At 51.6% G+C, this 12,385-nt stretch overlaps 4 protein-coding genes across 4 annotated transcripts; 1 reads left to right on the top strand and 3 right to left on the bottom strand.

Moving 5' to 3' along the window:
• Positions 1-2,000: 2,000 nt before the first annotated feature.
• On the bottom strand, positions 2,001-4,045 carry BDP81DRAFT_334262 (FAD binding domain-containing protein; the record flags this gene model as incomplete). Its single annotated transcript, XM_060585749.1, has 5 exons — positions 2,001-2,443; positions 2,747-3,082; positions 3,192-3,746; positions 3,806-3,925; positions 3,979-4,045. Coding segments are annotated over 5 exons (1,521 nt in total), but the record flags the coding sequence as incomplete, so codon positions are not given.
• Positions 4,046-6,064: 2,019 nt separating this feature from the next.
• Positions 6,065-8,158, top strand: BDP81DRAFT_360701 (putative pyoverdine/dityrosine biosynthesis protein). The gene is made up of 3 exons (XM_060586406.1): positions 6,065-6,802; positions 6,858-7,504; positions 7,582-8,158. Exons 1-3 carry the CDS (start codon positions 6,071-6,073, stop codon positions 8,051-8,053), a joined length of 1,851 nt encoding a protein of 616 aa, XP_060438451.1. The 5' UTR covers positions 6,065-6,070; the 3' UTR covers positions 8,054-8,158.
• A 1,545-nt stretch (positions 8,159-9,703) lies between these two features.
• On the bottom strand, positions 9,704-10,526 carry BDP81DRAFT_476286 (cytochrome P450; the record flags this gene model as incomplete). The annotated part of the gene is made up of 3 exons (XM_060594768.1): positions 9,704-9,808; positions 9,972-10,150; positions 10,209-10,526. The coding sequence occupies 3 exons, from the start codon at positions 10,524-10,526 to the stop codon at positions 9,784-9,786; spliced, it is 522 nt and encodes a 173-aa protein (XP_060438452.1). The 3' UTR covers positions 9,704-9,783.
• A 639-nt stretch (positions 10,527-11,165) lies between these two features.
• BDP81DRAFT_455263 (uncharacterized protein) lies at positions 11,166-12,380 on the bottom strand (the record flags this gene model as incomplete). The annotated part of the gene is made up of 5 exons (XM_060593047.1): positions 11,166-11,347; positions 11,415-11,559; positions 11,924-12,071; positions 12,135-12,160; positions 12,333-12,380. The coding sequence occupies 5 exons, from the start codon at positions 12,378-12,380 to the stop codon at positions 11,166-11,168; spliced, it is 549 nt and encodes a 182-aa protein (XP_060438453.1).
• Positions 12,381-12,385: the final 5 nt, after the last annotated feature.

Here is a 12,385-nt window from a genome sequence, read left to right on the forward strand (position 1 = left end):
GATTCGTTGTCAAGGCCGGCTTGATTAACAGAGCGAGAGATCATCCAGCGACGACGACGAAATGAATGAATTAACGATAGGTAAAGAGCTTGCTCTGCAAGCCTTTCTGACATCTATTCAGTTCTCCCACCTGAGCAAAAGAACGAGCAAAGTTGGAAAATTAGCCTTCCGTTTTATTTAAGTACAATAGACGGAGTCCTCCACGGACCCCCTCAAAAAGCCGCCTGGGCCTCGCCGCAGCTCGGGTTGCGCCGCCCGCGGTCGCAGGCCACGTTACAGAGACCAGATGGACCTGCAAGTATGTCGTTGTTGCGATGATTTGGGGGAAAGTATAGCGGTAACCTTACCGTTTCCAGGTGGGATGTAAATAACCTGAGGCGAGGGGCCGCGAGTAGAATAAGGTGCAAGTCAGGCACAGTGGCCCTGGCTGTTATTGTTCGGGAAACTTCCAACGTCTCGGAGACCAGACAAGTCTTGACGCGGTCTGAAGAGTCAGGAAAGCTTCAGGATTTTAGTGGTTCGAGGCCCAATGAGGAAGTCGGATCGGTCAGAGCGGTTAGGGATCAACGTTGCAGGATGCGGGAGATGGAAAACGAAAGGTGTCAGAGTAGTCTATTACTGAACATTTCACTCGTAGGGATAACTCGCAAGCTACACATCACTTTTGGCATTTATGAGGCGGACTGCCCTAGGTAGAAGTGTCCGCAACGAGGGGGAGTCATCATGTCACATTGCGAGAATCGTCCAACGTCTCGGACCTGTTCTGGAATCTGCGAATGCCAACGTCGAAACCTCGGAGTAGTGGAGTTGACGATTGACAATTCTTGTGCGATTGTGGTTAGGTTACACTGGGCGGTGAATGAGAAAATGCCTCCTTGAGTCTTTCTGAGCTGTTCGGCCATAGTCCGTTGTTTGGTAGCGGGGTCTTATCAGCTTTTTGGCGTCGTCGTCTGCTATCTGAACGCCGAACTGCAGACAAAGTCAGTTCGGGGCTCCTCTTCATAGATAAAAAGATACCGAGGCCCTCCTTATGTACGTCTTGGCGCGGTATCGAAAAACTGGGACTGAATTTTCAAGAAAGCTGACTTAGCAGTTATTAGCTAAGAGACTGAGAAACAAACCGCGAGTTTCCGCTAGTTGCCGCCCTAGTGGCCGCGCACCGGTGGGATGAAGAAAATGTCTGCGTTTTGCATGACAATCGGAAAAACCGTCGGCGTGGGGGGAGTCTCAGGATGATGACGTGACTATTCAGGGAATCGTTATCCCACATTCCAGGTTTGTAACCTGATGTTGGTTCAAGCTTGTCCTCGGATCGGTTCCGCGGCTTCTGCACTACGTAGAGCTTGCCAGTTCCGAGCCGACGGAACGTGGCGGTCGTCGGGACTCGGAATGGGGTTCGCGCAGCGATTGTCTGGAGATCAATGTGGCAGGTCGCAGTAAGGCCGCAGGAACTCCAAATAAAGTTGCAGATTGTGTGCTGAAGAAGCGCGACCTAATGCTGGGGGGCTTTTCGCGCTATCAAAAGCCGATAAGTGTTCCTCGGTCTCTTCGGTTCTTCGGTTTCGGTTACGAGTCCCCTGGGCAAGCAAGCGATTGAATCGGTGCGCAGCGTCACGTTGGGGGCGAACAATAAATGAAAACGTATCCGTAAATCGTACGGAGTGCAGAGGACAGCGACGATGCGTGGACACGATGTGATATATTATTTGCATATGGGAGCTCCATGTGCATCGTAACGGAAGCCAAGGGACTTTAGATCACCATGCCCATCCCAATTGGCTGACGATGATCAATTACATTGCGAGAGGTTTGTGCATACTAAAAAAGTAGGTTTTTGTCTATCCATAAATTGAGCTATCAGGGGTCTCTCTAAGAAGAATTTCGTTTGCCCTTTTCGGGCGTTCGCTCCAGTAAATCCGGTAATGGTACATCATCTTGTCTGAAAACAATGTCTAAAAACAAAAAATTCATCATCGCAGAAAACTTGCTTGTCACACCAGTTACTGAGTCAGGTACGACAGGTAATCCTTCCACCCTTCTCCTCCCAGACCGACGTAGCCAATGTACATGTCGGGTCTGACGACAACGGTGAAGTCGTCATCGTCCTTCGCCCACTCGGCTGAGAAGGACGTTTCTGGCGATGAAGAATCTTTACTCACTGCAGTCGTACGAGGAGTCTCCGCATTGTGGGGAGCGACGGTGAAGAGTCTGGCCAAGTCCTGGAGACCATCTCCCAGGGCGGGACCATTCGATTGTCGTCCAATCTTCAGCACCAAGTGCTTGCCATACTTGCCAGCGACGAAATCATACAGGCGCTTCGGCTCTTCTCCGGATGCTGGCGTCAGGAAGACATCCGGACAGCGCCGGCCGGCGGTCCAGATGCCCTGGCTGGGGGCCTCTTGGATCAGGGGGGAGCCGGTGCCATCGTAAGACACGCCCATGCCTAAGGTAGTTGGTGAAAAACATTAGCCGAAGATTCTTGCCGCTATGCTTGAACACTGCTAGGTTTCGGGAGCGTGGAGAAACGTGGAGTAGAGGGATTGTCGCATGGGAGGGTGGTCTGGGATTCTGGAAGGACTTCCCGAATCTGCAGTCGTCTCCATGTCCCATCCATAAAGGGGGCCAGACACTCAAACAGAGTTTTGGAGAACAGAAGCGCAGCCCTAACAGGACGCCGACTCGGGGACTTAGGTTGTAGGGGGAAGCTAGGAGAATACCGCGCAATAAACATGCAAGACAAGCTTACCTGTGATGTACCCAGCGTTTTTCTCGATTGTGGAGACGTATTCCTTTGCCGTTCGAACAGTGTCTCTGACAAGCTTCGCTGCAACGTCGATGACGCCCTGGGCAACGGTGCGCCGCTCGATGTCGTAGCTCCTGATCAGCTTATCAGCCGCGCCAGGGCTGAGCTTGTCGTTTATGATGGCTTGCGCCAGCCTCCATGATAGCGCAAACGCGTCGGCAATACCGGTGTTGAGGCCTTGGCCACCGTTCACCGAGTGAACGTGCGCTGCGTCACCTGCTAGGATGATGCGGCCGCCTCCATTCTGAGAGACAAACGTCGATGCAATGCGCTCCTTGACTGCATGCAGTGTCAGCTATCTTCATGTAACAGCATTTGGATGGCACGCTGCCAGGGCGGACGGGCTATGCCGCCGGCTCGCTGCATCAATGATCAGGGTGCCGCTTACCATCAAACGTGCTGAACCACTCCGTCTTCTTGAAGTCCACTCGGTGAGGGGCCATGTGCTCGCGGATCGAGTTCTCGGCCTTCTCCTGCGTGATCTCGCCGTCAAGCAGGATGTAGAATCTGGCCATGCCACGCTCTCTGGGGATCCATGAGACTCGGCTCTGGCCATTAAGCTGAAACGTAATGATCTCGGAGCAGACGGGGAACGTCGTGTCAATGAAGGTGTCCAAAACGGCCCAGACCATCTCGGGCTTGGTCCCGGTGAATGTGGTTCCCAGCGAGTTGCGGACTGTGGAGCGAGCGCCATCGGCTCCCACCGCATACTTGCTGCGGATCACTCGCCCCTTGTCTGTTCTCGTCACCACGCCGTTCTTATCCTCTGAGATGGAAGTGACGACTTCGCCGAAGCAGACGGGCGTCTTGAGTCTCTCTGCGAGGACCTTCTCGACGGCGGGCTGGCCGATCATCAAGAAGTTCTTGCGGAAGCAGTGCTCAAGACCAGTCCACCATTGGCTCTGGCGCGACTTAAATTCACCTTCCGCAAAGGTTGAGCTTGCTGCAATATGCTTTAGTTTTTGCGCTTTCATTAAATTAGAAGGGCGATTTAGAGCCTACTGTTGCAGGTGATGCCTTGCACGATAAGTTCGTCAAGGATGCCAACGACTTCAAGAGCCTGTTGAGTGCGGGCGTTGAGCGCATCGGCTCTGCCCAGATCAAGAGGAGCGTTCTTGCTGTCTTTCTTTTCTGTCAATAACGATATTCCACTTGAAGGCTTTTTGCCAACTTACCAATAATGCATACCTTCACACCAAGCTGCTCTGCGAGGTAGCCGGTGAGAAGACCAGTCGGCCCGCCTGCGCTCTTGAGTCAGAATTACTGTTTACTCATCTGGGTAAGTCGGCAGGAATACTCACCACCGATGATGGCCAAATCGACCTCGGTGTCAAGAGTCTCGCGAGGAATAGAGCCCATGGTTACTGAGTGAGGTTTACTTGCGCGTGGTGTCAAAGGAGGTTGTGAGAATGAATGACAATGAAGTTGAAAGTTGGTGCAGAGATGATGGTCGCAAGGGTTGAGCTCCGTGTAAGTCGTCAATGTCCAAGATAAGTATAGTTATTGGTAGGATTGCCCGAGTACGATGGGGTCGGAAGAAAAAAATCTGAGATGCAGGTCGAACGACTACCGATTACTAAATCGATCCGATCAGGGGCGAAGGTATTGTCGTACGCGGAACCAGCAGATATTGTTCGATGGGTGGCTTACTTGATATTTGACATCAATGAACCAAGGCCAGATCCGGGACTACTTACGGTCGACGGCCGAATGGTGCGCCGTGCCTTGAGCCGAGCCCCCTCCGGTGTGACCGATGCTCGAAGCAATACCGCGGATAATCGTCTAATATCGGAGCGCGCCGGGGTAGTTCCTGACATGGAAATCGAATGCTGCGCATCGACCACACACGACTGTGGATGTACTACGCAAAGAGCAATCGACCTTACAAACCTGAATGTTGTTCCGAAGATCTTAGGGTGACATGCCACGACATGCCAATGTTGTAATGCAGCTGCAATCCTGGCTATCTGGCTAGACCTGCCCAAGGAAGGAATCAGCGCCGTGGTCCTCACAATCTTTCGCCATGCCACCCCGGACATCGTGTCCCGGTCCAGAAAGCCGATCGGGAAAGGCGCGTTTTTGCTCTACTCGGGGCTCCCCTGTCCCCACAACCGCGGGAGGATCCTGCCGGTGCGGAATCTGGCCCCCTACTAGTCGGGCTTTGCGACTATGTTCAACGGTTCAGCCAATCCATCTGCCGCGGCTTAACCTGGGATGAACCAGACTGTCAAGAGACTAGCCTGACGTTGGTGGCTCGATTCTTTGTCTGTTTTCGCTCAAGTGGTTCCCTCCCTACACTGGTACGCCTCTCTGAGGATCCAAACCAGGATCTATCCACCTTCCCTTGACGACTCCCGCGCGGCTGCAACTTAGATATTGCACTGGCCATGGCCACACACTTGATTTCTCTTTTGAGTCCTCGGCCGGCTATGCCAGGCAGGTGTCCACCGTGACGTGGGTCGTTAGCTGTCAGCCCTTCAAACTTGGTCCATGTCCCGATGGAGCGCATGAGTTTCCTGATCTTGATGGGGCCGTTCCTGGGTGGTGGGGTGGCGGCTCTGACTCGATCGACGATGGAAGCCGGATGAAGATTAGGAAAAACAATCAAGAGTAAAGAGTGAGAAAAAAGAAAAGAAGGCCATGCATGGTATGACAGCCACTGACAGGGCTGGGATGCCGGGTGCATTTTGATTCCGTGGGCAATCCTTACCATCTTACCATTCTTCTAGACGTTTTGCTATTGACCCCTAGTGGCGACATTGAGTATCGAACAACCACGGGAATTGTGGATGAACAGCACCGGAATAAGACCGTTATGGGCCTTGATATGGGGGATGGCCAGATGTGACCTGACGCAGCTCCGAGCCCATCACGGCCAGTGCCACGACTTGGCCCGCTGCTCCTTGCCATGACCCTTTCCCTGTGATCGTCATCTCCGAGCGAGTCTGTATGCAGATGCAACGTTGGCAGACCATGCCGCGAAAGGAAGCTGGATATAAGCCGGTTGCGTCTCCCGAAACTTTGGAAAGTTCTCCTCTACTAGACCAGGCTCAAATTGCATTAAGACCCAGCTGCATCTGCCAGCCTTAAACTTACTTTGATCGTCGTTTATCTTGTTATTCAAGCTTCCCTTACCCTTACCTTCCTTACTCTTTCAGCCCCCTAGCCTCTACTTCAGCTACAGTCAACGACATGCCTTCTCTTGTAGAGACACCGGTTCGCCAACCGTCTCCAGAGGTTCAGCTCATCTCAAAGGTGGCACCTCAGATGATGGACTACGAAGCCCTCTCAAAAGCTGCCGACATTCTGGACATCATCTGCCGCTACCGCCTTAGACGCCCACACGAAACATGCCCTGCCCAGCTTGAGGGCAGACTGGGCTTCCTCTCCCAGATCTACAGTAAAGTCAAGACACAGAGCCCGATCCGCATGTGCCTTCCCGCTTTCCCTTTCAAGTCGCCCAACACAAAAGATAAGGTCCTCAGCCGTCTGCCGGATAAGGCCGAGGAGTTCTCTCTCGCAAACCTCAACGGTCTTTGCTCTGCAATCAAAGACATCTACGAGCCTGGCGCGAAGTTGACAATCATCTCTGACGGTCTTGTGTACAACGATCTCCTCGGCGTTGCCGACAAGGAGGTCTGGTCATATGGAGAGACTCTCCGCGGCATTGCTGCCGAGAAGAACCTGCTCAACATCGACTTCTCGCGCCTTCAGGACCTCGTTCACCTTCCTAACCTCCCCAACAAGCTCGAGGAGATCACATATGTTGCGAACGCCACCAATTTCCGCCGCGCCCTTCTCAACACCTTTGGTCGATCTGACTACGACCCTTCCACCGAGATCTCCAAGAACGAGGATACTTGCCTGACATATCGCGGGTACATCAAGTTCCTCGAGACCGATTTGCGCCATGTCTATCCCGTTGGAGAGGACCGATCCAAGACCAAGTTCAGGACTGGCATCGAGTACATTTCCAAGCAGATGCTGCAGCGTGGTGATGTAAGTTGCAATACGATTCAACCGTCCTTTTCAAGTACTGACATTCCAATTATAGGCCTTCGCTCGCGCCGTCCGTGAGAACTTCCGCGACCACATCCGCCTGTCCATCCACCCCTCCACCGGCGAGAACAAGATCTCCATCAGCCCTCTTTCCACCTCTTCCTACTACACGACCCCCTGGCACTGCTCGATTGCCTTCGACCTGAGCGGCGCGATCACGACCGGCCCCCGCGCCGACTTCGAGAACGATACCAAGTACGAACTCGTCTACGAGGACGGCAGACCCAGCTACTTCCGCGAGAAGAGCGAACTGATGCAGTGGAAGTCTGACGTTGTCTTCGAGCCCATGTACCCCTGCGGTCTCCTCATCCGCCCGGCCCCCGGCTCCAAGAAGCTCTCCATCCACGACGTCGAGGCGCAAAAGGTCCGCGCTCTGTCCGAGGTCAACTCCCCTGTTGTCATGAGGGGATTCACAAAGACCAAGGATCGCGACCTGTTCGTCAAGAAGTCAGAGGAGTTCGGCACTCCCCTGCCGTGGAAGTTTGGTCTCGTCCTGGAGGTGAAGGACCAGGGTGCCGATACCCGTGGTCTGAACAACGTTCTGTCAGCCGAGTGGATGCCATTCCACTTTGATGGGCTGTTCAAGACCCACAAAGTGCCCCAGGCGGACGGAACTGAGAAGCTTCTTCCCAACCCTCCCAAGTAAGTTACATCCCCGCTGTGGCGAACCTGTCAAGCGTAAACTTCATGAGCTTCTTTTTCTAACACACCGAAAACAGGTTCCAGTTTTTCACCTCCATCACCCCCTCACCGAGTGACACGGGCTTCACTCTCTTCACGCCCTCCAGACTCCTCTTCCAGAACCTGCCTCCTCACCTGTCTGTGGACAAGCTCAAGGAGCTCACCTGGAGCGTCCAGACCAGCTCCTTCGACTCCACCAAGATGGGAAGCCTCCCTCTCGTCGTCGACCATCCCACGACCGGAGAGCCTTGCATCCGATACCACGAGCCTTGGCCCCAGTCCAAGACTGCCTTTGACGCCACTGACGTGGTCATTGAGGGCGTGAGCGAGAGCGAGAGCACTGAGATCTGCAACGTCATTGACTCGCTCCTCCACGACAGAAGAAACACCCTCTACTTCTCTTGGCAGCAGGGTGATCTGCTGGTCAGCGACAACATCCTGGCCATGCACACTCGCAGCGACTTCACGGCTGGCTCTCCCAGAGAGATGTGGCGCATCCACTTTGATTAAGGAATGAGTTGTTTGATCTTGGGTCTGTTTTGATATGCAAAGAAAAGTTTGGAAAATTGGCATTAGTGGTGTTAGTTTAGGATTCCCTCTCTGTTCTGATTAAGCTCGGCATAGATACATTTTAGTCTGAAGCGATTGAATCAATTTTTATCTCATGAATTACAAGACGGGTCTCAAGTGTGAATGACAACGTGCGATGACTTGAAACGTCGCTTCTGAACTAGGCACATCCCATCGCCGTATAATTCTTTGTGGGGCCCTTGTGGTTTCATGCTATCACGAGATTTCATTCGGACATCAAATTACATTGAAATCACGCTCACGATTAGTGATCATATGAGTCCAGGCGTCGGTCGGCATTCAAGAGTCTTTGCTAGTCATGTAAATTTACCCTGAAGTATTGGAGTATCTAGACCTGGACATCCCTAAGATTCGGCGATTCTCGATCCATAATGAGACGCTGGGACCAGGATTTGCTTGAGTGGGCTATTGGGCGAGCGATGCTACTTTGAAATCAGTAAGGCACGATGGCCGTAGGTTTCGAGCGTGATTACAAGAGGAAGAAGTCGGAACGAGGTTGCATCATATTATCGGCCAAGGAATCAATGATAGGATGATTATGTTGGTTCCGGCAAGTCGATCACACCACGCAGCAGACACTCAATAGACGCTGTGTGTCAAGTTGGGGTGCCGACGCAGGGTGGAAGCTCTCAGAGGCCAACTGCAGTTAGGGGTAGAATGATGAATTACTAAAATCTCCTCCTCCCTCGACGTGTACTCCCTGCGCTATATATATATCTGAGCTGCTCCTTTGTTGCTTGGACTCCTTACTACCTCTAACTAGCCCCTATCCGGGAGGGCTCTGACACTGTGTTACACAACCACATAACGAACAATACCAAACTCCATTCCACGGGATGCGGGCGTTTGCATACATGCAGTATACTAGGTAATACTACCGAACCCTGAAGACGATTCGGAAATTTTAGGAAGACGCGTCCTCTTCTGGTGAAACATGTCGGTTCATGGGTAAGATGATCAATGTGGGTAGTCGAAGAGACTATAACCCACCGCGGATGCATTGCTACTAGTCTATTTCACTTGTGGATCAATTGTTGGCCAGACTATTACTTTGTGTAGATATTCATCTCCTAAAGTCTAGACTCAAGAGATTTCATCGAGTCCACTTTTTGTAAGCTCGAATAGAAATCAGGTTAAGTCTAAGAGTGCGTAAGCATGTGTAAGGTTCGGAGATTCAACCACCCAACGAGATATTATCGGGAACGGGCCGCAGACCGCTGTCCGAAGCCAAGACACTAGGTTGCCGGAACCCCGGCCGCGGCAAAAGTTTTCATCGACTCCGGAGCCACAATATGCTTGCAGGTTGTGAGGTTGATAAGGTACAATGCTGCATGCAATGTGACGAGCTGGGATTTAGAGAAGTCGTTGGAGCCGGAGGGTTGCCACAAGCAGCACAACCAACACGCGTTGCGCACCCCTGAGCAAACATTGGTCAAGGAACAGGTACGTTTTTGGATCTGCGGTACGGATACGGAGGGCAGATACGGATATAGGTCACGGATTTGTTTCCTTCCTATCTATTGGCGGCAGCGGAGAAATGGAACCCAAGTATTCTCAACACCACACTCGAATTCAACTAAAAGCGTCTTCGCGGCATAGTCTTGATCAGCAGAGGTTCGGTTACTACAGCTGAAACCTACTCCTTTCTCTTAGGAAGTTGCACCGGCTGCCAGTCTGCATTAGTCAGTCCAGTAACCTGCGCGGGTATGGGATAGTCATCGGCGGGGTGATTTCAAAGTTTGCAACCATCTTTGCGACACTCATGTATAGTTCCAGGTAAGAAAAGCTGCGTTCTCTTGTCAGTGATCATGCACCCATTTGAGGCCAAATCACTCACTGGTTTGCAATACAAGTATTTGCACCTTTCGAAAAGGGAATGTAAAACCTGTCTCGTAATACATCCTCTGTAGTGTTTGAGCCCGAAGCGTCTATCCAGCGGTAGGGGTTGAACAGCTCCGGATTCGGGTACGCGTACTTGTCTCGAAGATACCATACTGGTGATGAAGTTATGATGGTCTAAGATGCCTAGGCTTAGAAATACTCAATCGCTTTTTGGGCCATACTGATGACTTACGCCTTCGGGAACAAACTTTCCGCAGAGCTCGACGCCACCTTGGGGAACCACGCGCGGCAATATCGCCACAGATGCACCAGCCCAACGAATACCTTCTTTGACACAAGCTCTCAAGCGTGGGATGTTTTCTAGAGTATTCAAATCTGTGGGGAACCTGCGAGATGCCAGGTCTTGGTACAATTTCTCCTGATATGTGGGGTTACATGCAAGAGCATAAAGAATGTGCGCGAGTGATGCAAAAGTGGTGTCGGTTTCAGGTCCAAGGTTCTCTTTGGCTTCTGAAAGGGCTGTCTGCGTTAGTACACCGGCTGACACCATGACGTTGAGGAGGGTTGGAAACTGCGACTTTCGGTCTGGATCTTTGTTTCTGACCCAGGCTTTGTACGTCCACTTGATGAGTTAGCCTGTCAATTCCCTCCAAATGATGAGTACGTACCTCATCGTATTGCTGAAGCCCTTTTATGGAGGATGTTCGCGATCCCTCCATATGACAAAGGAAATCCTCAACTCGCATCCAGATGGAATGCAAGACCGGGAAGTTCATTATCTAGATGATTAGCCTTTCATCAACTTGAGGAGTTTCTAGCATTCACCAGAGGCAGGAATGTCGCTTTCTCATCGTTCTTTGCAATAAAAGCAATTTCGTTCCCCTTTGACCAGGCAGAGACGGCCGACAGTGCTTCGCCGAATGAAAATTCCGCTTTGGAAGTTAGCCGACGAACAAAGGGCCGAGTCATACCATGGCGTCTCACATATGATATCTGCCTCAAGGGCGCGACAGGCAGAGCCTACATCGAAAGAAACATTTCTTTTTCCGACTGCCGAGATGAAATCGTGAACGTGATGAAGCATCAGTCCCTCGAGATTTCAACGTTGCTGCGGCTGAAGAATTGGCCAAGGATCCTTCGCCTTTTGGCATGCTCTTGGGGATCTCTGCGAGGTGTCAGGAAACGAAAGCTACGTGTATCTCCGGAGGGTTGCAACAGACGTGATGGAGAAGAGCGCAGGGTGCTCATCTTGGACGAATTCACCATAGTTTTGGGGATCCTTCACAAATCCGCTGTTAACCCTGTGGACTGTGTCGTAAATATCGATAGAGTAGAAGAATAGTTCGTTGGGACCAATTCGAACAAGAGGACCTAGGAGAATTATAGGATTAGATACCGCCCATATTAATAGTTCAATTGAGGTGGACGAGGGAGTTACCCAATGTCTCATGCAACTTTGGAAGTTCGAGAGTGACATTGCCTCGGTATTCCTGACGAAAGGCCCAAATCAACCTCGAATAGCCTGCTCCCCACCCAGCATTCGGTATATTGGACAACGGGGAAGCGTGAGCTCGAGTCACGGTCTGAAGAGCGTCAGCATAGTCTCATCGAGCTCTTTGAGATGATAGCTACCTTGAACACTGTCACCACTATTAGACATAGAGCAGCCAGCGACGTTAGGGCAAGGATAGCCATCTTGGCACAGAGACTTCAGAAAACCAAGATAATTACAGAGTCACAAGATGTCGGCGCCAATGAAGTTCGCCCGATTTTCTAAGATTCATATTCACAGTGAGTTCTAGACTCAGAGCATCTAGAATATCCACGGACTATCCAAGACTGATCATGTCCCACGTTCCAGTGCATCGCGTTCTTTGAGTGCCGATTGCGTGATAGACCTCATGCCCGAAACCTCCCCCAACTGGCAGTCAACCCGGGGGTGCTTACTTTGACCTGATTGGCAGGGGACACGCGGAGCGCGGCGATATCCCAATAGCATATTAACCTCCGAACAGAAGAAGAGACGTATGGCGAGGATGTCCTGAAAGAGATACCGTCATCACCATGGGTGGTAGAGGTCAATCCCGTCAATCCCCTACCGCGTAGGTGGTTATTTGCGCGTTTCAATGTTTGTTGGAACCGCCTTGATGTGACTTACTCAGCGCCCCCTTCAATGTCGTAGTGCTGTAGATTGTACCATAGCGGGCATGGAAGTCAAGGAATTGGGTATAAAGTCATGAAGAAGCACACATCATACACATGTAGTAGCGAGTATTACTCTGTATGTTGACTCGTCAAAAGACTCATCTCGTTTCGTGTCACGAACTTACTGCTAAGGCTATTTCGTACGACTTACCGATGCCGTCATCCAGTCCCACATCACACGACTAAATAAGTCAGCCATTGGCA

Source organism: Colletotrichum phormii, assembly GCF_030913505.1.
Source record: "Colletotrichum phormii strain CBS 102054 chromosome Unknown BDP81scaffold_35, whole genome shotgun sequence".
Lineage (NCBI taxonomy): Eukaryota > Fungi > Ascomycota > Sordariomycetes > Glomerellales > Glomerellaceae > Colletotrichum > Colletotrichum phormii.

What these genes read in the sequence shown, in the direction of transcription:
- BDP81DRAFT_360701 (XM_060586406.1), top strand. Translation starts at nt 6,071, where the DNA reads ATGATGGACTACGAAGCCCTCTCAAAAGCTGCCGACATTCTGGACATC. An exon ending in AGATGCTGCAGCGTGGTGAT is followed by an intron (nt 6,803 to 6,857) that starts GTAAGTTGCAAT and finishes TTCCAATTATAG; the next exon opens with GCCTTCGCTCGCGCCGTCCG. An exon ending in CTTCTTCCCAACCCTCCCAA is followed by an intron (nt 7,505 to 7,581) that starts GTAAGTTACATC and finishes CACCGAAAACAG; the next exon opens with GTTCCAGTTTTTCACCTCCA.